At 44.1% G+C, this 25,993-nt stretch overlaps 1 protein-coding gene across 1 annotated transcript; it reads left to right on the top strand.

The window, feature by feature from the left end:
• Window positions 1–25,993, top strand: ARL5C (ADP ribosylation factor like GTPase 5C). The gene is made up of 6 exons (XM_030220943.1): window positions 1–132; window positions 2,397–2,457; window positions 7,389–7,536; window positions 21,970–22,053; window positions 22,440–22,591; window positions 25,648–25,993. Exons 1-6 carry the CDS (start codon window positions 87–89, stop codon window positions 25,694–25,696), a joined length of 540 nt encoding a protein of 179 aa, XP_030076803.1. The 5' UTR covers window positions 1–86; the 3' UTR covers window positions 25,697–25,993.

Here is a 25,993-nt window from a genome sequence, read left to right as displayed (position 1 = left end):
TAGTGGCCCTTTAATTGCTTCTGCAGTCAGACCGACGTCCTTTTGCAGATCGCTGTGTTCAACCCGCGGGCTCCGGGCCCTACAGTATGGGGCAGCTCTTCGCAAAGCTGATGGCGATCTTCGGAACTCATGGTAAGGACGTGCCTCTTTGGCCCAGACGGGGTGGGGGTGTCTTGGACATTTCTATGAGAAAGAGCCCATTTTCCCGTCTCTCGCCTTTGGCCTCTGAGGGGAATGAAGAGTCACCTGGACGATCCCCTGTTTCCATAGGGGGCTCTCCCTGATCTTCCCTCACATCCTGATCCTTCCTCCCCCTTCTAATTTTTAGAAGGATCACTGGATCTCGTGGCCTTTTCTTACTACTCAAAGGTCTTTCTGGTCTCCATAGGGGGTTCTTTCCTTTTCCAGCCCGCTACTTTTTAGAAGGCTTTCTGGTGGTGGGGGGGTTGCCTCCCCCTCCCCCTCCCCCTCCCTTCATGCTACATGAGAGTTTTTCTGTTCTTTGTAGGGGGCTCCTTCTGACCCTCTCCTTCTTTATGATCTCTACAAGGGCTCTTTTCCCCTTCCTTTGTAATATTTAGAAAGGTTATTGGATTCCCCCCGTCTTCTTCCCTCCAGATATTTTTCCAGATCTCTGTAGGGGGCTCATCCTGAATCTACCGCAGCCTCCTTGAAACTTTTTTCTCTGAGTGGTGAAATGTATAGTACCCCTAGTCGGGCTGCTGGAGACAGCCTGCTGAACAAGGTCCTTGTACTTTAAATATAAAGAAGTATTTCTGAATTATGTGGGGCGTCCGTCCTGAGTCTGACTCTAGTTTTTTGTCATCTGCTGTGTCAGCAATAAGCCTTCAGCTGCTTTTGTTGTTTCTGGGCTTTGTACTGTGGTAGGGTGCCAGACTGACACTGGGCCGGGGGCTCTATTCTTTCCTTTCAGACTCCCCATGGGGTGTCTGGGATTGGGATAGAGCTGTGAAGATTGTTTTACTTTTGAAAGGCGTTCAGCAGCACCACTGGGAGTCCTATGGGGGAGGGGATGTGATGTTGCAGATGTTTTGGAACACCCGACTGCCTTTCCAGGGCTGTTTTGTCTGGCCCAGGTTTTTTGCTGCTCCCTGGCCGGGCAGGATCAGCAGAAAAAGCAACGTCTGCGCCATGTTCGCCCGAAGTCAGACACTTTCAGACATGCTTCACATTCCTGGCTTTCCTTTTCCTTCTCTTCCCCACCTCCACTTTTAATTTCAGTAGGGTCGCTTCAGAATGCATTTGATCACACTCCTGCTACTTTCTTAGACGCCTATTGTTAAGAATTCTCTTTAGAAGAACATCTGTTCTACTTCTGAACATTTTTTTCCCCAGTTGCTTGTCCCTAGATTCATTTCTGGTGAAACCTTCAACTGCCTCTCCTCCTTGCACTTCTGGGTCTGGAAACCTGGCTTCAAGATTTCTCAGCGCTCACCTCTGAGACTGAAACATTTGGATAAAGGGCGCCCCCCCCCCCCTTCCCTCAAACACCTTCCCAAACCAAAATAAAAAGTGAATTTGAAAGCCTCTTGTTAGAAAAACTATGACGCAGGTCAGGGGGACGGATCCCTTAATTCCCCGATGAGCAAAGAACTCTTCTTGTCCCCCAGCTAACTATTAGAGTAACCTGGCATCAGAAGGGAAATGTCAGTCCTTCTTCCTCGTTCCCCAGCATTGCCTGGCCCCGAACCCCCTCAGAACTCGTCTTTCTGCCCTGCTACTGCTCACAGAATTGGACCTGGGGTTTTTTGTTTTGTTGTTTTGCTCTGTGTATCTGTTAACTTTTTTTGTGGTGGCTAAATTCCACAATGTGCCCTTTCCAGTGGTGTGCTGGAGCAGGCTCTCACAGACTTGCAAGAGCCGGTTGTTAAGTTTTTAAGAATTTTGGGAGCCAGTTGTTAAAGTAGGGCCCTCCATGGCTACTTTAACAACTGGCTCCCAAAATGTGAGCTTGGGCCCCCTGCTGAATTATCTTTTACTTTGCTGGTGGGGATGCTGAGCCCTGCCAGCCAAGTCAATAGACTACTGCTGCTCCCAGCTCCTAGTTTCCAGCTCTGGGCAGCAGGCTGGGACTTCTCGAGCATGTGAGAGAAGTTCCTGCATGCTGCTCAAAGCAAGACCTTGGGAGTGGTGGCAGTCCATTTATTGGCTGCCAGCAAAGGTATGCCTAGCGTGCCTGCATGAAGGGAGGGAGGAGAGAGAGGCAAGTGTTGCCTCCCCCCCCCCCCCCCCTTCAAACTGCAGAGCTGGCTAGGTCCGGAGAAAGAGCCCACCCCTGGCCCTTTCCCATACTTCTGATTATCTATTGTGGGGGCTGGGGTCCCACAGGAGACCAGGCTGCTGACCCTTCTCTGCTCTTCTCCTTTGTTCTGCAGAGCACAAGGTGATTATTGTGGGTCTGGATAATGCTGGCAAGACTACCATCCTTTACCAGTTGTAAGTATTCCCCTTACTTTCCCCCCATTCATATTTAAACCACTAGCAGATGGCCTGAGCAGGGGGTGAGATGGGAAATGAAGTGTATCTTGGGCTTTGGAAGCTGTGGGGGAGGGGGGTCCTGATCACACTGCAGAGGCCTGGGGAATCGGGAACCCAGTGTGCTCAGAGAGAACCAGATCTGACACGCTAGCCCTGTGTGTTACACATCTGTCACTGCATGCGACCCCCCTGCTGCAGGAAGCTGCCAAGTAAGAGAGGAATTAGATAACAATCAGCCTTAGTCTGAAAACAGCAGTGGTATGACTGCATTGAGCTTCTAAACATATTTGTTACATTTGTACCCCGCGCTTTCCCACTCATAGCAGGCTCTATGCGGCAGGCAATGGAGGGTTAAGTGACTTGCCCAGAGTCACAAGGAGCTGCCTGTGCCTGAAGTGGGAATCGAACTCAGTTCCTCAGGACCAAAGTCCACCACCCTAACCACTAGGCCACTCCTCCACTGTTGCTACTATTTGAGATTCTACTGCTATTCCACTAGCAATATTCCATGTAGAAGTCGGCCCTTGCAGATCACCAATGTGGCCGCGCAGGCTTCTGCTTCTGTGAGTCTGACGTCCTGCACGTACGTGCAGGACGTCAGACTCACAGAAACAGAAGCCTGCGCAGCCTTCTACATGGAATGTTGCTAGTGGAATAGCAACATTCCATGTAGAATCTCCAATAGTAGCAACATTCCATGTAGAATCTCCAATAGTATCTATTTTATTTTTGTTACATTTGTACCCCGCGCTTTCCCACTCATGGCAGGCTCAATGAGGCTTACATGGGGCAATGGAGGGTTAAGTGACTTGTCCAGAGTCACAAGGAGCTGCCTGTGCCGGGAATAGAACTCAGTTCCCCAGGACCAAAGTCCACCACCCTAACCACTAGGCCACTCCTCCACTAATAGACATTTAACTAATCTTGTGGAAGGGCCCTTGGTTGAAAGAACAAACAGCAGTGAACATAGATAACATCCTTCCTTAATTTTGGTGGCTTTGGGGGGATTATAACAATACTTAGTAATAAGACATGAAGGGAGCCTGGCTGGTGGATTAGGCATTGATGTTGTATGTTTTTTACCCAGAGCTTTTGGAAATTATAGATGGTTTTTATAAGTGAAATAAATAAATTGATCTTTGTGATAGTGGTTGATAAGAGTTCTGTAATTATGGGGAAGCGCAAAAGCTGCCTTTCAAGTTACCCCTCAGCTCTGTCAGCAGTGAATTCCCTGGTCTAGTCGTCAACTGACAGTTTTTGGTCCACTGTGCTGCTGGAGTTGGGCTCTGGAGCGTGTGGCATTGACGCGGTCCCAATATCAACTTCACGACGTCCATGTACCCACTGACCCCTGCTGTAGACGCTGATTGAAACCAGACTACTGATCGAGTATGGAGAGGGTTTTTTTTCCCCCTATTAGTTTTTGAAACATAAAAGAGCTATTACTCTCCAGCTAAAATGGAAAACTTAGATGAAATGTAATGATACGACAAAATTAAAATCTAGCATATTATCATTGTATTGCTGACTGTTTTATTTTATTTATTTATTGGGATTTATTAACCGCCTTTATGAAGAGATTCAGTGGTGCAGTTCAACATAACATGTACAATTTTGTTTAACAGCATAACAAGAGTAAAAATGACCGAATATAAATGTAAATACAATAGGGGGTCCTTTTATCAAACTTCGTGGAAAAAGAGCCCTGCGCTAACAGCGGGGGCCGTTTTTCCCTGCGCACCAGGGCCCTTTTTACTGCAGTGGGTAAAAAGCCCCCAGACACACATGGCCAATGCAGTAAGATAACTCTTACTATGTGGCAGGGAGTCCATACCGCCACCCACTGAGGTGGCGATAAAGGCTTCTGCGCTAACCCAGCACTAGCCGCAATGCCCGATTACTGCGGGGTTACCATCATGCAAGCCATTTAAGGAGGTTTTCTTTTTCCCCCAGAAGTAGTGCACGCTCGGGGTGAGACTACAACTGGCGACCGCATTGGGCCGGTGGTAGTCCCAGAAGAGCGAGCGGTAAGCCGCTCTATAAAAGGGCCCTAAATGAGCTAAACCTGTGAACAGCAAATTCAAACCATATAATAGGACTACCATGAAACAGTATCAAAAATATACATACTAACAGCACTGAAATTCAAATAACAGAGATTTGATATGATGTCAGTGTAATACTAATGAAACTTCTATTAAGTACACATTAGAACATTCAAATAACATGGATGGTTCCAGATCTTCAGAGCTCAGTTCCCCAATTCCTCCTCCCTTCCCCCATCCAGTTTAAATTTAAGCTAGTTATAACTAGGGGCGTAGCCAGACTTCGGCGGGAGGGGGGTCCAGAGCCCGAGGTGAGGGGGCACATTTTAGTCCCCCCTGGCGCTGCCGACCCCGCCATTGCTGACCCGCCGCCGCCACCACCAACAACAACTTTGACCCCCCCCCCTGCCAGTGACCCTCTTGACCCCCCTCCCACTGCCATCGCCTACCTTTGCTGGCAGGGGACCCCAACCCCCGCCAGCCGAGGTCCTCTTCTTCCGGCACAAGACTTTGTTCTGTTTCTGAGTCAGACTCACAGAAACAGAATGAAACCTTGCAGATCAGCCAGCAATGCGGCCGCTGGCTGATCTGCAAGGCTTCGTTCTGTTTCTGTGGGTCATCAGACTCACAGAAACAGAATGTAGCCTTGCGCCGGAAGAAGAGGACCTTGGCTGGCGAAGGTTGAGGTCCCCCACCAGCAAAGGTAGGTGACAGCAGGTTGGCGATGGGAGGGGGGATCGAGAGGATCGTCGGCAGGGGGGGGGTCCAGGGCCAAATCTATGGGGGCCCAGGCTCTCGTGGCCCCATGTAGCTACGCCACTGGTTATAACTCTCAATTCCTTGTGGGATACTTTAGCTGTGCAGGAAGCTTGGTTGGTGAGGTATTTACTGGAGGAAAAAAAATCAGTTATTGTTTCTGTTCACGGGCAAATACAGCAGCATGAGAACATAATACAGGCATGTACCAAAGCCTTGTCGGAGGCCAAAAATGCCCTTACTGTTGAGCAGGTAGCACAAGCATTAATCCAAAAGGTTTATATCAGTAGAGTCTGAGATTTTTCAACTTCCCTAAGGGATCATCTGTGGCCTCTATGGAATTATTGAAGATGCATTTTTTTGAGATTCTTGAAATAGGGAATGGCCAGAAGTTATTCCATCCTTGACTAAAGTTGGGAAGAGAAGAGTGGTATCCCCCACAGGGAGAAAGTCCAAGTTCTTCCAAATGGTGGGAAAACAGGGGTACTTATGAGAGGCACCTTGCTTGATGTAGTTGTATCCAAGCAAGATTGAAACTGGGTTTTGAAACTTTTTTCCCGTAATAAGGAGGTTAATTTTGTTGGGGGGGTATTTCTTAACTTATCAAGAATAATACAAGGAAGGAGGAGGAAACTTCTGGCCTTGCATCAGGCATTCCAGTCCTGGAGCAGTTTCCCATTTAAGACTTCCTTATAAATGTTGTGTTTAAATATAGAAATAATGTTTTAGTCACAACAAAGGAAGTTCTGAAGGGCCCGGAGTTAGATGAGCAGGTGGAGTCATAGCGTGCTCGATTGTGATGATGTAATGCTCCATGTGTCACCCTCTGTTTTTCTTTTTAGTTTTGTACCTTTCCTGTGCTCCAATGTTTTTCTTGGGTCTCTCCAATTTCTTCATATTAAGTGGACTCTGGGAACATTTTCTATCTATTCTTTCCAATATTAGAATTTATGCTACACTGTTTGCTTTAATGATTGTTCCATCTGCGGTGGACATGTTTGTAACTGTATAATTGGAAAAGTATTTTTAACAAATGAAAGCTAAAAATGAGGCCTGAAGTGGCTTACCAGCAGATGTGGTGATGGTAGTCAGCCCTTATAGCAGATTTGTGCTTGCTTGGGACAGATGTGGAGGGCAGTGGTGAGTAAAGGGTTGAGAGGTCAAATAAAAAAGAAGATGGGAAGCTGATGGGCTACTTATAGAAAATGTCTGCATTGGATACATGAGGTTAGGCAAATCTCAACTGGGCAGACTGGCTGGATTAATTTGCCTTTTCCTGTAGTCTAGTGGTTAGAGCAGTGAGCTGAACGCTAGGGAAGCCAGGGTTGAAATCCTAATGCTGCTGCTTAACTTTTGGCCACTGCATGGTCTCAGGTGTAAAATTACTGTATGCCTTCCGAGGACAGAAAAGGCAGGAGCAAAATAAAACTTGCCTGTTAGATTTTGCTTCTGCCCAGCTACACTGTTTATCAAATTTATATCCTGCCTATCAAAGACATCTAAGCGGGTTACAATTTACACTCATAAAAGTTAAAACAAACTCAAGACTAAAACATGCAGTACAATAAAAGCAAAGCATAAACATACAGCAAATCTAAAAGGAAATCAAAACTCAGCATAAAATTAACATGATTGATCAACAGAATGCCAGTGGCCAGTGTTACTTGAAGCCAAGATAGTAAAGCTTGACTTAGCCTATAGCCTGCAGGGTATGATGGTGGCTAAATATCCTGTGACGGCCCTCCATGCCCTGCCTGTATCAACACTACATTCTTGCCTGGCACAGAGCCCAGTAGCTGTTGCAGGATCATAGACATGGCAGAGAGTGGTAAACTGAGGTCTGTTCTGCATCACTTGAACACTTCATGTAGTGCAGAGCTTGGTGTTGTAAATACAGCTCATAGTCAGTAACAGTGAGTGGTGGAGCTGGGATTGGATCCCTAATTCATTAGACAGCACAATAAGGTATCTGAGTTGTGCAAAATCCTAAAAATGCTCATTACCCTTCCCCTGGCAGCTGTGGGGGAGGCAGACACTGCATCATTTGTCAGCACTGCAGAGCTAACACTGGTCTTCCCTCTTTTGCAGTCTCATGGATGAGGTAGTCCATACCTCACCTACCATTGGCAGTAACGTGGAGGAAATTATCATAAAGAAAACACACTTCCTGATGTGGGATATCGGGGGACAGGAGACCCTGAGATCCACGTGGAACACCTACTATTCCAACACGGAGGTAAGGAGAGTCTCTGTGAGACTAGAGCAAAGGGTATTCTGTCGGGATACTTCAGGTCACCACCACTAGCTCATTTGCAGACTCCCCCCCCACCACTCCCATTCTGATGCAGTTCGGACCAAGTTCCCCAGTGCAGCTGCAGGGAGGAAGTGTATGTTCAGCTTGAAATGTTGTGGCATTCATGACACTCTGCAATGCCATTTCCTGGGTAGATCAGTTGGAAGGAACCAATCAGTAGTCAAACACGCAGGGACAACTATATGGCTAATATAAAATGAGAATAAGTCCCAGGCACAGTATATTCCTCATGAAATACACCAACAGAAAAGGCAAACTACCATTGAATAAGAATGATGCTTTTCTAATACGTATTAAGTAGAGAGGTGTGGTAGCCGTGTTAGTCCACTCTTAAAGGTTATCAATAGAAATCAAACAAAATAAAACATGGAAAAGAAAATAAGATGATACCTTTTTTATTGGACATAACTTAATACATTTCTTGATTAGCTTTCGAAGGTTGCCCTTCTTCGTCAGATCGGAAATAAGCAAATGTGGTAGCAGATAGTATATATAAGAGAAACATCAAAGCATTACTTTGACAGTCTGACAGAGTTTTCTTATTTTCTTTTCCATGTTTTATTTTGTTTGATTTCTATTGATAACTTTTAATACATATTAAGATTTTTTTTAGTTGTAGACTCTGTTGTTAAAGTTACTGGGATTATCAGAATTTAATACAACCGTGTTGCTTGTTGAACTCTTCATTAGGCAGCAGAGTGCAATTCCTCCTGCATCTACAGTGTTTTTATGTATGGCTGTAATGAATATTTTTATATTATTTTATCTTGGAAAATCACTTCAGAATAGCATCTATTTCTTCAGTGCAGTGACTACAAACCTCTGTAGTTTAAATGCATAATTGAATGCATTCACATGCTTTTACTTAACTGGCAGCAAAATTGCTAGTCAGAAGAACCTCCGCCAACATGGCTAGGTTTTGTATCTTCGTCAGGGAAGAAGTTCAAACTATGGCAGCAATGAATTTCTCTGTGGCAAATAAAGATGGCCGCCCTGGGTAGAGGCATATATTACGTTTGTGAGCTGTCTTGGACTCTAGAAGCAACTGTATGATGTTTGCCCAGTATAATCCTGAGGTGGGCACTGATAAGGTTCTCGATGGTACTTTGACTCCTTCTCTTCAAGGATAATTTCAGGCCCCTGATGGGGTGTAATAACATAAGATGTGAGAAGCCACTGGTCGGAGCTAGCATGGCATGTCCAGCAACCTGTCTCCTATTTGGAAAAGCCCGGCAGATTCTAACGGTTAACTGTTCCTTATAGCGTACTGCAGAACCGTGAGGTGGAGACACTCAGATAATCTACTGGGCTAATCCTTGTTTGTGAACATTTCCTCCAGGAAATTGTCCAGATATTTCATCCTAGCTGTAAATGCTTTTACCACATCCTCTGGCAACAAATTCACAGCTCAATTCTTGAATGAATAGTTTTATGTATCAATCGTTTTTATTGATAAACATCTCCATCGGTTACATGCCACCAAGCCATAACATTTTACAAATTTCCCTTCCCCTTAACTACTGAATACCTTAAAACACCCTACGAGCATAAAAGTTAACAAGACTGAATACCAGTGAATTGTATATCTGGGATCTATTTGTTCAACAGGTGACTTCTTGCCACAGGGGGGGGGGGGGGGGGTCATTGTATTCCAGAATGGACACCAGCATTGCTGCAGTTTTACCCCTCCAGCTGAAGCAAAGTCATGAATTTCCATCCGCTCCGTTCTCAGAAACACGATCATCCACATTCTCCATTGCTGAACTGTAGGGTAATTGTTAGATAGCCATTCTGTCAAAATGGCTTGTTTTGGCCACTATAGTGGCTTTAAACACAAATCTTTTCAATCCACTCGGAGAAGGTGAACTTAAAGTTGGGCGCCCAAGCAAGAACGCCGAATCATAGTGCCATCTCGCGTTCCACATCCCTGCCACTTGCAATAATATGTCTTTCCAGAATTTTACAATCCCTATACATGTCCAAAACACACGTCCCTTCTGCTCCACACTTCAGACACGATCCCCATGGTGACAGTCCCACGACGTGGGGAAATATACACACGGAGCACAAATTTGCATTGCAGCTCCCAGTGCGCAGCAATGGCAGAGTATTTGCGAATGGCCAAAATGTGTGCTTTCAGCTGCTCCACTGTTAGCGATAGCAGGATATCCTTCCTCCATAATTCCGAAAGCCAAGAGTAGTTTAATTCTGGAGCAATGTCCCTGATATGCCGATGATGAAAGGAAAGCGACACTTTCTGTTGCGCCTCTAAAGAACAGGCTGTAGAGAGCTCAACCTGAACGTCTTCTGCCAAGTCACTCCATGGTAACGTTCGAACATAATGACTCAGCTGAGCATAACGAAAGATATCTCTGGAGGGGATTGAATACTCAAGACTGTAGATCAGTGAAGGATTTAAGTTTGCCGTCTGTTGCCTGACTGAATAGTTTTAAACTTGTTCCGAATTAGTTTCATGGAGTGTTCCTTTATCCTAGTACTTTCCCTCTGTTCCGGCCTGCTTGTGACTTTTATAAACACAACTCTAGCCCCTCTGTCTTCTTTTCTCAAACTTTAAGAGCCCTAACTTTAGGGTTTCTTCATAATGGGGAGTTTTTAAATCAACTTTAATGCATTTTTAAGATTGCATTGAAGTTTGCTTTTATATGATTTAATGTTTCGCAGATGTTGATCTCTGAATAGATACAATCTTATTTGATTGTATGTTTATTTTAATTATATATGTATTTGTTTTAACCCACTTTAGGTAAAGTGGGATATAAATAAACTTTTCCATTTTTGGTTGCCCTTCTCTGTTTTTGGAGGTCAAGGAGGTTCTCTACTAAAGCTTAGCTCGAGTTACCTGCAGCAGGGCCCATAGGAATAAAACGGGCCCTGCTGCAGATAACTCGAACTAAACTTTAGTAAAAGATGCCCCAAATGACCAATGTGATTGCCCCATGGACCAGTAGAAGCACTATGATATTCTCACTTTTATTCTCTATTCTTTTCTGAGTAATTGTGTTGGATTATTTGTAGTAAATAATTAGCAGATTTGAGTACACACAGCTTCAGCTTTAGAAATGTTAATTTCTTTCTTCATCTCTCTCTCATTCACCCCTGAATAATTCACTGCTGAGTCACTTTAAAGTTGAAGTAACAAAACATCTGTTTACTCACAGTTTGTAGTTAGATTATAATCAGACAGGCTTATATATACATATTACTATACATTTGTATTATCAGCTCCTTCCATGTGCTTAGATGGTAATGGATGCTCACACCACCATAGATCCTCTCAGGTTAGGAGAGAACATGAGCTCCATGTGCTGCATGTGCTGCATCTGCTGTGTCTAACCCCCACAGGAAGTTACATAGCTGTGTGACCTCTCTAAGTAATTCACATCAGAGGTCACAGAGTAATCACAGAGAAATAATAGGTGACAGGCAATGCATGTAAAATACAATTACATTCCAACAAACCCCTTCTCATGCATAACTGTCATGCAATTATTTATTCATACAAAGTCCAAGCTTTATACGCAGATTCACAAAATGTTCTCTGGGTAACGGTTTGGTCATGATGTCAGCTGTCATCTCACTGGTGTGACAATAGGGTAGACTGATGACCCCTTCTTTTGCCAACTCTCGCACGTTGTGGTATTTCGTTGCGATGTGCTTGGTGCGTGACTGAACCTTGTCATTCTGTGACAGTCGGATGCAGCTCTGATTATCTTCCATTATCTGGATTGGTCTCTGTTCAGCTATTCCGAAATCCAGCAAAAGTTTTTCAATCCACATCAGTTCTCTGCACGCTTCCGATACGGCCACATATTCAGCTTCTGTAGAAGACAAACTCACAATACTTTGTTTATGACTGGCCCATGAAATTTGTACATTTCCATACATAAACACACATCCACTTGTGGATTTATAGTCAGAATGATCCCCTGCCCAATCTGAATCACAGTAACATATTAGTTTTGGATTACTATTGGCTGAAATCTTTAATTTACAATCAATGGTACCCTTTAAATACCTTACCATCCTTTTAACTGCAGTCCAATCTGATTTGGTAGGTGAGCTGACCCTTCTGCTCAAAATTCCTACTGCATTTGCTATATCAGCCCTGTATGTGGTAGCTAGATATAAAAGCTTACCTATGGCTGATCTATATTGGATGTTATCTGGTAAAGGTTCTCTTACTGTTTCATCCTTCAGAAAATCAGTGATCATGGGAGTGCTTACAACTTGGGCATCTTGCATACCTAAACTTTCAATAAGCTCATTTATTTTCTGCTTCTGGCTTAGAAGATAAGAACCATCATTTTGTTTCTCAATTTCTATACCAAGATAGTATGACACATTACCAAGTTCTTTTATCTCAACATTGAGGTTTAAACACTTTACAATGTCCTTGTACTCTTGCTCACTTTTGCTTGCAATGAGCAGATCATCAACAAAAGCTAAATGTATGCATATTGTCCATTTGTGCACCTAGTGTACAAGCATTTATCTGCTTCACCTTGCTTAAATCCTAAATTTGTCAATATTTCATGCAATTTATCATTCCAACATTTTGCACTTTGCTTTAATCCATAAAGACCTTTGTTCAATTTACACACTAGCTGTCTTTGTTTTGTATTTATGAAACCTGTTGGTTGTTCCATGTACAAGTCTTCAGTTATATCTCCGTGAAGAAATGCTGTTTTCACATCAATGTGGTTGACTTGCATGCCTTTTGAGACTGCAATGCTCAGAAGTGTTCTGATTGTCGTGTGTTTCACTACAGGTGCAAACACTTCATCAAAATCTTCTCCATATTTTTGAAGATATCCCTTTGCCACTAATCTGGCTTTATACCTTTCCACTTTTCCTTGTGCATTCCTTTTTAACTTGAATACCCATTTGCATCCTATAGCTTTCTTGCCAGGAGGTAATTTTGTAAGAATCCAAGTATTATTTTTATCCAATGCATCAATTTCTTCTTGTGCAGCTTTATGCCATTCAGCAGCTTCTTCTGCTGGCATTTTCTCAATCTCATCCCATGTTAAGGGCTCTTGAGCTTCTGCTGACTTTGTTAGGTAAGACAGTCTTGGGGGTGGAACACCTTTGTTTTCCCTGGATGAGCGTCTGACAACAGGTTGGTCCGACCTTTCTGCATCCTCTATATCTGAGAGTCCTTCTCCAATTAATTCCCCTTCTCCAACTGTACTGTCTTCTTCAATGATCCTTTCTGTGTCTGTTTCCTCTGCCTGTTCCTCGTTAGATACAGATGAGTTGCTTTCAGACATCTGCCTTGGTATGGCATTTATATACACTGGCATGTCTATTATGGTTCTAGTTTCATATTCTGGATGATAAGGCTCATCTGGGATAATCCAGCCTTTATCAACCCTTTTGTTTTCATCAAAATATGTAACATGTCTTATGCCAACAATGCCAGTTTTCAGATTCAAAATTCTATATCCTTTGTGTCCTGGAGCATAGCCAACTAAAATGCCCCTTTCTGTTGTGGAATCCAGCTTATGCCTTCTTTGCTTTGGTACATGAGCATATGCTGTACTTCCAAATGTTCTTATGTGTGACAGGTTTGGCTTCCTACCATGCCATGTCTCATGTGGTGTGCGCTCAGCGCCTTTAGTTGGCATTCTGTTTTGTAGGTACACTGCTGTGAGAATGGCTTCCCCCCATAGTCTTTTAGGGAGATTGCTATCTGACAGCATACATCTGGTCATTTCCACAAGTGACCTAAATTTTCTCTCTGCAACAGAATTTTGCTCTGGTGTATAAGCTACTGTTGTGATATGCTGAATGCCTTCTTGTTCTAGAAATGTGCGCATGCTTTGTGAAGTGAACTCACCACCATTGTCGGTCTGAAGAACCTTTGGTTTTCTTTCAAATTTATTGCTCACCATGGCTACGTATTTCTTCAGCATGTCTGTGACTTGACTTTTCTCTTTCAGCAAATAGGCCACACAATATCTAGAGAAATCATCCAAGAATATTAGCACAAATCTGTTATTTCCCAATGATGGGATATTAAACGGTCCACATAAGTCACTGTGTATTAAGTCCAGCACTTTATTACTCCTATTTCCTGTGTATGCAGGAAATGAGGGTCTCACACCTTTTTGAGTAACACAGTCTATGCATTTCTCCATTTTACCAGCATCTGCACTTATCTGAATGCCGGTGGCCAGTTGCTTACTGTAAAGATCCTGGATCACCTTAGAATCACGATGTCCCAGGCGGCGGTGCCAGATTTCCAGACTACATTTACCATCATTCTTCCTTACTTGCGCCATATGTGAGGCTTCACCTGAAATGTTCAGCTTATAAACATCATTATGCATAAAAGCTTCAGCATACACTTCATCATTTTTAGAGATTGTGCACTTACTGTTTTCAAAATGAATCGCAAATCCCTTCTTATCTAATGTAGATACACTAAGCATATTGCAAACTGCTTGGGGAATATACAAGACATCACTTACAGGAATTTCTTTAACTTCATTAGACACTTTGCATTTTAAGAATCCAATACCTTTTGCTTGGATCTTAGCAGTCCCTGCGTTTGCAGTTTTAAGAATACCTTCCTCTGGACACATTTCCTGAAAGAAATCCTTACAATTGGTTAAATGGCATGTGCTCCCCGAATCCAAAATCCAAGTACTTCATTTGAATTATTATTTACCATAGTCAAAGATTTTTCTGCCATTAGAAAGCCCTTGTGTTTATCTTTGTCCTTCATACATTTCCTGGTTTGAAAATTCTTTAGTTCCATTGGCTTAGGTGAGCTAGAGGGAGTGTTTTGTGTTTCCTTACACCATTTAGATACATGTCCCTCCTTTCCACATGAGTAGCAAATCAGCTTGCCCTTGGGTGGAGTTTTCCCATAGCTCCGCCTTTCTCTGTTCTTTGCCAAGAAATTTGTTTCATTTCTCTCTGACTTGCTTTGAGAACAGATCTCCTCAGAATCATTTATTATGCATTCCTGCCTTAGTTTTGATGTTGCCTGTTCAAAAGATTGCCCTTCAATGGCCTCATTTACAGACCTAAAAACATCAAACTTCTTTGATAGTGAGGTAAAAAGAAATGCTCTTTTCAATGCATCACACATGGGAATTCCAGAAAGTTCTAACTTTTGAAATGAAGACATAAGATGCATAATGTGATCATTACATTTACTTTTATCCCTTAATTTGGTTTCATTCAACTCTGCCAGCCAAATTGGTTGCTGCTTTGCATATGTAGTTGCATACATAGTTCTCAGTTTATATAAAATGTCCTTTGGTGTATCTTTTCCCTCCACTAATATGGCTTGTTTCTCTGAGAGAGCTTCCAAAAGCATGCACTTCACATAATAGTTTGCATTGTCCCATTCAGCCATATTTTCATCTGTTCTGTCTTGGTCTAAGCATATATTTAATCTTTTTGCTCGAAGGAGACATATGAATCTTAGTTCCCACTGCCGATAATTAAACTCAGTTAATCTAGGCACCTTGAGAGAATAGAAAAATGGTGAATTTCTTCCCTCAGCCATTTTCTTAGCCTTCTGTCTGCTGTGTGGGGGGAGAGAGAGACAGACAGACTGAATCTTTCCTTTAAAACTTAAGAGAAAAAATGTGGCCTTTTTTTTCTGCCTGGTAATATTTCTCTTCTTTTTCAATTCCTGGACCCTGGGCCCATAACCCTTTTGTTGGATTATTTGTAGTAAATAATTAGCAGATTTGAGTACACACAGCTTCAGCTTTAGAAATGTTAATTTCTTTCTTCATCTCTCTCTCATTCACCCCTGAATAATTCACTGCTGAGTCACTTTAAAGTTGAAGTAACAAAACATCTGTTTACTCACAGTTTGTAGTTAGATTATAATCAGACAGGCTTATATATACATATTACTATACATTTGTATTATCAGCTCCTTCCATGTGCTTAGATGGTAATGGATGCTCACACCACCATAGATCCTCTCAGGTTAGGAGAGAACATGAGCTCCATGTGCTCCATGTGCTGCATGTGCTGCATCTGCTGTGTCTAACCCCCACAGGAAGTTACATAGCTGTGTGACCTCTCTAAGTAATTCACATCAGAGGTCACAGAGTAATCACAGAGAAATAATAGGTGACAGGCAATGCATGTAAAATACAATTACATTCCAACAAATTGAAGAAAGACTAAGGAGGCTAGGGCTTTTCAGTTTGGAGAAGAGATGGCTGAGGGGAGACATGATAGAGGTATATAAAATAATGAGTGGAGTGGAACAGGTGGATGTGAAGCGTCTGTTCACGCTTTCCAAAAATACTAGGACTAGGGGGCATGCGATGAAACTACAGTGTAGTAAATTTAAAACAAATCGGAGAAAATGTTTCTTCACCCAATGCATAATTAAACTCTGGAATTCGTTCCCGGAGAACATGGTGAAGGCGGTTAGCTTGGCACAGTTTAAAAAGGGGTTAGACGGTTTCCTAAAGGACAAGTCCATAAACCGCTACTAAATAGACTTGGGAAAAATCCACAATTCCAGGAATAACATGTATAGAATGTTTGTACGTTTGGGAAGCTTGCCAGGTGCCCTTGGCCTGAATTGGCCACTGTCGTGGACAGGAAGCTGGGCTCGATGGACCCTTGGACTTTTCCCAGTGTGGCATTACTCATGTACTTATAATTCCTATCATCCTGTTTGCTTCTTTTTGTTTATACTACCTTTGCACACTGAGTTGAGGATTCAGTGTATTGCCTGCAGTGACAAGATGCTTTTCCTGAGTGGTGACTGCTAACCCAGAACCTATAGTTAGATTAGTTTTCCTTATGTTGTGTCAGTCATTTAGAGGCTCATTTTCAAAGCACTTAGCCTCCCAAAGTTCCATAGAAACCTATGGAACTTAGCCTCCCAAAGTGCTTTGAAAATATGCCTCTTAGCGTCCTGATCTGTCAGTCTCAAGTTCCTCCTGCAGTTCCTCCACTTCATTAACTGTCATATCGCAAATGTTTTCCGTTTACTCGTGCTTTCCTTTTCCAGATCATTAGCATAGGCGGTCGGTGGCCCAACTGTTTGGGGAGGCTAAAGGGGGGTGGGGTCAGGGGCGGAGCTTACATCCATAATTGTCTGACAACACACAGAAAAAAAAGTAAAAATAAAAGTCACAATACCTTTTATTAAATTTAGATATTAGATATGTATCATATGTCAAAGAGTAAAGTGGTTGCTCAAAGCATATTCTAAGCACAATCGCTCAACTGCAAAACGCTATGCACAACTTTGTGCAAAAACACACTCAGAACCTTATTGTACCATAAATATTACACTGGGCAGAACCTAATACACCAATATACCACCCATACGGAAAATGCAGACCGTCAACAATATGAAACAAGGGATCATATTACAATTCTCATGTACAGCCACAAAACATCCTTTTAGGGTGGATAGTATTCACAATGAGCTCCTTTCATTAACGACCAGATAGAGATAACAGTTTTCAAATTTCAATTTTGGCACAATATAAGTCATCACAAACAAAATATAAGAAAACCAATGGACTGCATTGGGGGCTTATAGTTATAGCCCGTTAGTTATGTAAGACTAAGAGACTCAAATGGGCTGAGATCTGCATGAAACAAAATATTTATTTTTTTATTTTGACTTAAAACCTGCCTCAGAGTCAGCACCTACCTCTCCTGAAATCCAACGTGCGCTGCGTGCCACAATTTCCTTTTCTGGTCTGGGAAGGAAGTGGGAATGGGAACACCTCAGACAGCCACTCTTAGCCAGCCTTGAGCCTTCCCTACTCAGTAATGGCCCCGCTCGCACGTTCCCGCCTTTGCAGGAAGTTGCATCGTGACGGGTCGGGAGCCCTCGTAGGGAAGGCTGACTCTGGCTGATCCTGAGGCGAAGCAGATGACGACGATTGCTATTCACTACAGTACCGCTAGCGATTAAGGCGGGAATCGGGAGCACTCAGCAGGACTCAATCATGCAGCGCAGCCCTGAAGGCTGAAGTGACTGTGAGAGTCGCACATTGGCACGGGGGAAGGAAAGAGGAGAAACCGCGGCGGGACGCAGGCAGCAAGAACAGAAAAGAGCAAAGACGGAGAATGAGAAACTGCGGATCCAAGAGCCATCCTGCTGCTGTTTGTAACTTGTGCAAGCCTCTTATACCGGGCGCCTATGATCATTAGTAAATAGATTACTGGTCAGTCCCAGCACAGATCACTGGGAAACTCCAGTATTTACCTCTTTCCACTGGATTAGGATTACTCACATGCTTTCTTAGTACTAGTTCAAATCTGTGACCAACTCAAGTTCATGTTGAGCATCAGTTGGATTTGAACCCTGGCTTCCTGATTCTCAGTCCGCTGCTCTAATCCCTAGGGCCTCCCACTGATTTAATCCTACTGTTTCTTATCCTTTAACCAGTTACAATGTTGCAATCTGACACTGAGGTGTATCTTCAAAGTACATACACTTACAAAGTTCCATAGTAACATATGTAACTTTGTAAGTCTGCTTTGAAAGTGAGCCCCATAGTCTCTTAACCCATGACTTTTTCTTTAAATTTCCTGAGAAATCTTTCAGTAGGGTCATCAAAGGCTTTCTCAAAATCCAGATGCCAGTGGTTGGGAGGCGGGGCTGGTGGTTGGGAGGCGGGGATAGTGCGGGGCAGACTTATACGGTCTGTGCCCTGAAGAGGACAGGTACAAATCAGGGTAAGGTATACACAAAAAGTAGCACATATGAGTTATCTTGTTGGGCAGACTGGATGGACCGTGCAGGTCTTTTTCTGCCGTCATCTACTATGTTACTATGTTAGATTCATACTTATTTGTTTCAGTTCTCTGAATCATTGTTTACAGAGAATGGTTTAGACATAGGTATTTTCCTATCATCCTTTGCAGTGAAGATGGCAGCAAAGAAATTTTTCTGTTACTTCCATATTTTCCCCCGAGCACTCCTTTAATTCTCTGGTCATCCAATGGCCCAACTGAGGCCCAGATGCACAAAACTTTAACAACCCTTTAACGAGGAAATTTTGAAACGTAGCATGCATTAAAGGCCATTTTCCGACAACGCTAGCAGCTAATGAAAATGGAATGCAAACGAGAAACTACCATTGAAATGAGGACAATTCGAAATGCACTAAGCATACCGACGATTGCAACGAACCATTTACCGGCAGAAATTTAACGTGAGCTCAGACCTGTCGTTAAGGCCTGAGCTGTCATCTCCCCGCTGCCCCCTGCACCATAAAAAACATGTTTAAAAAAGAAAAGTGAGCTCCCCCACTTCCCTCTGCCAAAAACAAAAAATGAAACTAAAATTAAAAAAGGATCGGGAGGTGGCAAAGGCGCTCATTAGCAGCGTCCTGTATGGACGGCCTTGCCCCCCCCCCCCCCCCCCCGAGGTTGCCGCTGCTCCCCGCTGCTCCGTATGTGAAATAAAAGCTGTTATAAATCTTAACTTTTGCAGTGCCGGGCCCCCCTCCCTTCCTGTCTCTCTTCTCCTTCTGTATCCAATGCTCCACCTCCTGACATCCTCCACCTCCGTGCCCCGCCCCCCTGAGTTCGTCATCGCCGCTCCCCCCCTCCACCGGACTCCCCCTCCGCCATAATGGCCGGTGCAGCGCCTCTCACCTATGTTTGAAGGCGCTGCACGGGTTGGATCAGCTGTTCGTCGATCGCTTCTGTCTCCTCCGATGTCTCTCTCTTTCTTCCTGTGCCCGCCCTCTTCTGACGTCAGTTACCTACGTAGATAACTGACGTCAGAGGAGGGTGGGCACAAGGAGAAAGACGTCGGAGGAGACAGAAGCGATCGACGAACAGCTGATCCAACCCTTGCAGCGCCTTCAAACATAGGTGAGAGGCGCTGCACCGGCCATTATGGTGGAGGGGGGGAGCGGCGACGACAAACTCAGGGAGGTGGGGCACAGAGGCGGAGGATGGCAAGAGGTGGAGCATTGGATACAGAAGGAGAAGAGAGAGACAGGAAAGGAGGGGGGCCCGGCACTGCAAAAGTTAAGATTTTTAACAGCTTTTATTTCACACACGGAGCAGCGAGGAGCAGCAGCAACCTCGGGAGGGGGGGGGGGGCAAGGCCGTCCATATAGGACGGTCCTTATGAGCGCCTTTGCCCCCTCCCGATCCTTTATGTTTGTGGAGACATGCAGGGGAAAGCGGGGAGCCATGTGTTTGTGTTGTTTTCTTTTTTTGTTTGACGTTTCTGGCATGCGCAGAGCAGCCAGCATAATGCTTGGCTGCTCTGCGCATGCTTTAGGAGCCGATTACCGACGGGGATTGATGCATCGTTCTTTACAATACCGCACCGAACTTGTGCGACTTGTTTTTTTGGAGCATTGTTCGTTTTTTAAAATTTGGTAATGGCTTTAACGATTTTGCTTTTTTTACGTTTGGTTGATGCATCTGGGCCTGATTTCCTTGTAGGTTTTTTTTTTTTTTTGGATGCATGTGAAAAGGTTAGTTTTTTTTTTTTCCTTCAGCATGTTTCTCCTCAAATTCTTTTGGCGTGCCTTAACATTTCACATCTAGGTTTGCCAGAGCTTTTTGGTTTTTTTTAGTTCTTGCTTTCCATTTTTTTAAGGAATTTTGGGCATTGATAGCATCTTTCACAGTACTATTTAGCCACACAGGCTGAATGCTGGTCTCCTGTCAACCTTTCTGAACTTGGAATGTTTATATGAGGGTTTTCAAGATCTCTCTGCCTCATGAAGACTTTAGCATAACTGCTCTTTTTTTCTTTTCTCTCTAGTTTACTGGTTTTATTCATGACACACTTATTAGCAGTTAATTCAGGTACCTTAGAATCATTCAGGTTTCTTCTTTATTACCTTGGCTTTTATTTCATCCATTCTATCAGGATGTTTGAATTTCCCTGTTTTAACAGTGTCCTTTGAAGATAACTCAAACTGAATCACATGATCCTGAGCAATTATCTGCTTTATCCCATGATTTAGTCCTTTTCTTCCTTCACTCTGTTACTTTTTTTTTTTTTTTTTTTTAATTGTTGTATAAAGGGCTTAGTCTGCTGTAGGCAATATATCAGATCTCAAACTAAGCTGCCTCTTTTTTTTAAATGTTAGTGCCAGTTGCACGATCCATTTTGTTTAAGATGGAGCTACTCCAAACAATTAAAAAATCAGGACCTGAGAACATCTCCAGAAAAGCACGTTCTGTTCACAGGCTGATGTGGCAGAAAGATCTCTCCCTTCCCCGTGCACATGGCTAGAGTCTAGCAGGGGACAGGGACTGATGCATAAGGGCACATGCATCTAGGACAGAGCTTTTGTGGGAGGGGGAGGGGAAGGACAGTGCAGAAGCTCTACCCTGCAAAGATCCTGACTGACTTCTGGAAGGGACTTTGAAGCAGAGAATGGATGCCTCAGCTAGCAAGGAACAGAAAAGCGCTCACAGCTCTGGTTCTGCAGTCTTTCATCCTTTTTGTCTGGTTCCGCTGTGGACCTAAATTTGAAATGGGCAGGTTTGTCTTTTCTCTGTTAGACTATCTCTGAAATGCTTTGATGTTCCCATGCATACCTCCTACCCACCCTCACCCTTAGACTGTCAATGAAATGCTTGGATGTTTTACTTATATATATACTGTCATCCAGTGGCGTTCCTATGGGGGCTGACACCCGGGGTGGATCGCCGATGCGCCCCCCCCCCCGGGTGCAGCACCCCCCCCCGGAACAGCGCGGCGCCCCCCCCCCCGGCGAAAGGACCCCCCCTGGGTGCACGCCGCTGGGGGGGGGGGGGGTGCCGCGCGCCTGCCGGCTCTTCGTTTTCATGCTCCCTCTGCCCCAGAACAGGAAGTAACTTGTTCCGGGGCAAAGGGAGCATGAAAACGAAGAGCCGACAGGCGCGCGGCACCCCCCCCCCCCCCAGCGGCGTGCACCCGGGGCGGACCGCCCCCCCCCCTTGGTACGCCACTGCTGTCATCTACCACATTTGCTTATTTCCGATCTGAGGAAGAAGGGCAACCTTCGAAAGCTAATTAAGAAATGTATTAAGTTATGTCCAATAAAAAAGGTATCATCTTATTTTCTTTTCCATGTTTTATTTTGTTTGATTTCTATTGATTACCTTTAAAAGTGGGCTAACGGGGCTACCACACCTCTCTGCTCTGGAAAGCAGTGGGTGGCAGTTTCCACCCTGCCTTCTAGGGAAAACAGATTGGCCAACAGGAGGGACAGACCTTTGATAGCAGCAATAGCATTCATGAGTCAGTGACCCTTCCAGGTGAAAGGGACCATTTTTCTCTCTCCAGATTTCTTCAGTCTGGATCTTCACTAAAGGTTCTGTGAAAAGTGACCCAGATTTGTCCTTTTTTTTTTCCTCTAGTTTGTTATCCTTGTGATTGACAGCACAGACAGAGAGAGACTGACAGTAACAAAAGAAGAACTATATAAGATGCTGGCACATGAGGTGAGACGCCCCCCCCCCCCTTCCATCCGTGCTTCACAACAATGCAATGACAGAAGGAAGTAAATCCACTTTTGCTCAAAATAAGTTTATCTGTAATCTAGGAAGGTATGTCCTGTCATAATGTATATTGGAATTCTGCGTAGCCCTTTCAGGATCCGCAGTATTTCAGAGGCAAAAAGCTGCAAGTTCATTGCAGAGAAACCAAGCAGAACATGCTGGGGTTCCCCCCCCCCCCCCCCCACATCAGCCAGAATAGACTGACATCCTTCTGCCGTTAGTGGGGGGACAGGTGGAGTGAAGGCCTACAAGATTCCTAATTTTGTGTGTGTTGGGGGGGTGGTGTTGAATGTTACAGAAGAATCACAAATATATGTGTTTTCCCCCAGGATCTGCAGAACGCAGCAGTTCTGATCTTTGCAAACAAACAAGATGTGAAGAATTCAATGTCTGCCTCTGAGATTTCCAAGTTCCTCACCCTCAGCTCCATCAAAGACCATCCATGGCACATCCAAGGGTGCTGTGCGCTTACAGGAGAGGGGTAGGTACACAAGCTGTGTATGCACAGGGGGCAGGCAGGGGTGGGTGTGGGGCAGGCATACAGGGGAAGGGATCAGCGGATATGAGTGTGGCGCATGCGCACAGGGGGAGGGGACAGGTACGTGCTCACACTGCTGCTGTTTTAGGTTTAAGTATGTATAATCACCCTTAGCTTGTATTGAGTTTGTAGTAAGGGATTTTTTCTTAGAAGAGAGACTTTTGTTAGGCACTGACACTAGTATGAGTGGGTGTGAGGACAGTGTGGATAGCTGGGGAAATGCAGCAATTCACAGGCCGTGGCCTTGAGATTAGGTCACACCCATAGCAGCTGCCACAGGACAGGGAGTAGATTCCCCTTTTAGGTCTGCTAGGATTAAAGGGATAGAAACACCCAGCTACAGGATGAGCTCTGTTCCTTGTCTAGCCACTGGGACTTTGAACCTTAGGGGAGTATTTTAAACACTGGTCACCGCAGGGTTTTTTTGTACTCTGATATTCAGCCCTGGGCTGTTCTCTGATACCAGTGCTGAGTATTCATGTATTCAGTGGCTGCTGGAAGTTATCTGGATATCGTCGACATTGAACGCTAGAACCTGGACGGCTATCCAGGCAGCAGCAGCATGAAATAGCAGCAGTACCTGGCTAACTCCCGGCTCCGCCTTCGCTCTGTGCCAGCACTAGCCAAATAGGACTAAATTCTGTATATATGGTGCTGAAAAAAAATGAGTGCTAAGCACGATTCTAGAATCAATACTCCAAATTGGGCACCGTCTATAGGATAGCGTTTGGCGCCAGGATCCACACCCAAAACCAACTGAAACCTGGTGTAAATCCTAAATTAGATGCGAATCTGCCTAATTCTGTAACACTGCACAAATTCCAGGAACACCCCTGACCTGCCCATGTCCACTCCCCCTTCTTATCATGTGTAAAAATTTACGCATGCAGCTATATAGAAGACCGACTAAGAGGTACACATAATTCATAGCACCCAATTATTGGCACTAATTGGCTCATTATGCAATTAAATTGCATACACAATTTATAAGTACATAAGTATTACCATACTGGGACATACCAAAGGTCCATCAAGCCCAGCATCCTGTTTCCAACAGTGGCCAATCCAGGTCACAAATACCTGGCAAGATCCCAAAAAAGTACAAAACATTTTATATTGCTTATCCCAGAAATAGTGGATTTTCCCCAAGTCCATTTAATAACAGTCTATGGACTTTTCCTTTAGGAAGCCGTCCAAACCTTTTTAAAACTCCACTAAGCTAACCGCCTTTACCAGATTGTCTGGCAACGAATTCCAGAGTTTAATTACACATTTAGTGAAGAAAACTTTCTCCGATTCGTTTTAAATTTACTTCATTGTAGCTTCATCGCATGCCCCCTAGCCCTAGTATTTTTGGAAAGCGTAAACAGACGCTTCACATCTACCCATTCCACTCCACTCATTATTTTATAGACCTCTATCATATCTCCCCTCAGCCGCCTTTTCTCCAAGCTGAACAGCCCTAGCTGCTTTAGCCTTTCCTCATAGGGAAGTCGTCCCATCCCCTTTATCATTTTCGTCGCCCTTCTCTGCACCTTTTCTAATTCCACTATATTTTTAGCACTATATAATAGAATTAGGCAGCTAGTTCTGACTGCCTCAGCACTACCTTTTTATCCAGATAATGCTGCTGAATATCACAGATTGGGACTGGTGAGCACTAGTTATGAGGGTAGCAGGTTCTGGACAATTAGCTTTGAACACTGACCTTTTACAATTTTTCAATAGGAAGCTTTATAAAGAGGTTATGAGACCTGGGGACAGGGGTGTTTCCAGACAGATTTTGGGTGGGCCTAGTCAAGAAGTGGGTGGGCACCAAGTGTTCTCCTCTCCCCCCCCCCCCCACCCCTCAATGCAATGAGGCCAGCATCAGCAGCTTAGGAAGCTTAGACTGTTGAAGTGGAGAGCAGTGTTTTCAGCACCATCAGGGGGAGGTCTTCAGCTGGCGGAGCTTGGGATCCCCACTAGCTAGCATTACATGTGTGCTGCTGTTGAGTGGGCCTGAACCCTAAGTAGATGGGCCCCAGCCCATCCAGGCCCACCTGTGGCTATACGACTGCCTGGGGAGCAAAATTTATTAATAGAAAAGAGCAGTGGGTGCATGGAATGACCTCCCAGTGGAGATGGAGGCAAAAAGCGAATTCCCTGGGATAGTTGAAGAGAGGAAAAGCAAAGATCAGACAGTTACATTGTACCAGGAAGCAAGTGGGACAGCCGATTCTGTTTGTGTAGCAGGGCTGTACTGAATGAGATTGTTTAGGGCAGTGGTTTTCAACCCAGTCCTCAGGGACCTCCTGGCCAGTCGGGTTTTCAGGATATCCACAATGAATATGGATGAGGTTTGTATGCACTGCCGCCTTGGAATGCAACTTTCTCTCATGCATATTCATTGTGGATACCCTAAAAAAAAACCAAAAAACGACTGACCCGGTGATCCCTGAGGGCTGGGTTGAAAACCACTGGTTTAGTGGATGGAGAATTCCCCTGTTTCTGTAATATTGCACTGCCACCAGGTTTTGGGGAGGCTGGCCTATGTGGATCCATTCAGGTGTTTCTTTTCCCTGAATTCTTGCACTGCCCCCAGATGGAGTGAGGAACCCAGTAGTGCTACGGGGAAAGGGGTGCATCTATCAAACCGTTCCATAACCCTGATGGTGTGCAGGGGTGTTCGTGTGTGCTGTGATGAGGCAGCAACCCCTCATGGTGTCAGTTGACTAACACTCTTCATACATCCAGGTCCATCTTTGAGCTGTGCATTGATTATCTATTAAAATGTTTTGTTATATAATGTGTTGACATTATAATATAGCAAACTATGCCATCATTTATGTTTAGTTGAATATTTTTACTGCTGTAATTGTCTATTGCTTAGGTTTGACTTATTCTTGTTGTACACTGCTTTGAATGAATGCCTTCAAAAAGGCAGCAAATAAATCCTAATAAATAAATTGATGCATTCATTAAATTTTTATGCATTTTAATTTATTCCTTTACTGTAGGTTACCGGCTGGCCTCGAATGGATGAAATCACGAGTTACAGCAAACTGATTTGTGCCCGCCCCGAACTTTTCCGAAATCTTATTTATTTTTTTTTTATACACAAAAGACTTTGATCTTGTTTTTATATTCTATATAATTTTAAGACTTGGAGGCCAGTTTTCTATGGATAATATATTTAAGTGGTGAGGCTGGGCTCAGATGACGGACAGAAGGGCTGGAAGGATAATCCTTCAGTATTTCCTACTTGATCTTCTTGTGAGCTGCATGTGTGCAGGAGCCATGGAAGCTGAGATCTGCCAAAAGGACCGACTGCTGATTGATCCTTGCCCTCCTCCCCACCCCCAT

Source organism: Microcaecilia unicolor, chromosome 12, assembly GCF_901765095.1.
Source record: "Microcaecilia unicolor chromosome 12, aMicUni1.1, whole genome shotgun sequence".
NCBI lineage: Eukaryota > Metazoa > Chordata > Amphibia > Gymnophiona > Siphonopidae > Microcaecilia > Microcaecilia unicolor.
Note: the sequence above shows the minus strand (reverse complement) of the source record. Positions and strands in the feature narration are given on the sequence as shown.

What these genes read in the sequence shown, in the direction of transcription:
- ARL5C (XM_030220943.1), top strand. Translation starts at nt 87, where the DNA reads ATGGGGCAGCTCTTCGCAAAGCTGATGGCGATCTTCGGAACTCATG. An exon ending in CCTACTATTCCAACACGGAG is followed by an intron (nt 7,537 to 21,969) that starts GTAAGGAGAGTC and finishes TTTTTCCTCTAG; the next exon opens with TTTGTTATCCTTGTGATTGA. An exon ending in TGTGCGCTTACAGGAGAGGG is followed by an intron (nt 22,592 to 25,647) that starts GTAGGTACACAA and finishes CCTTTACTGTAG; the next exon opens with GTTACCGGCTGGCCTCGAAT.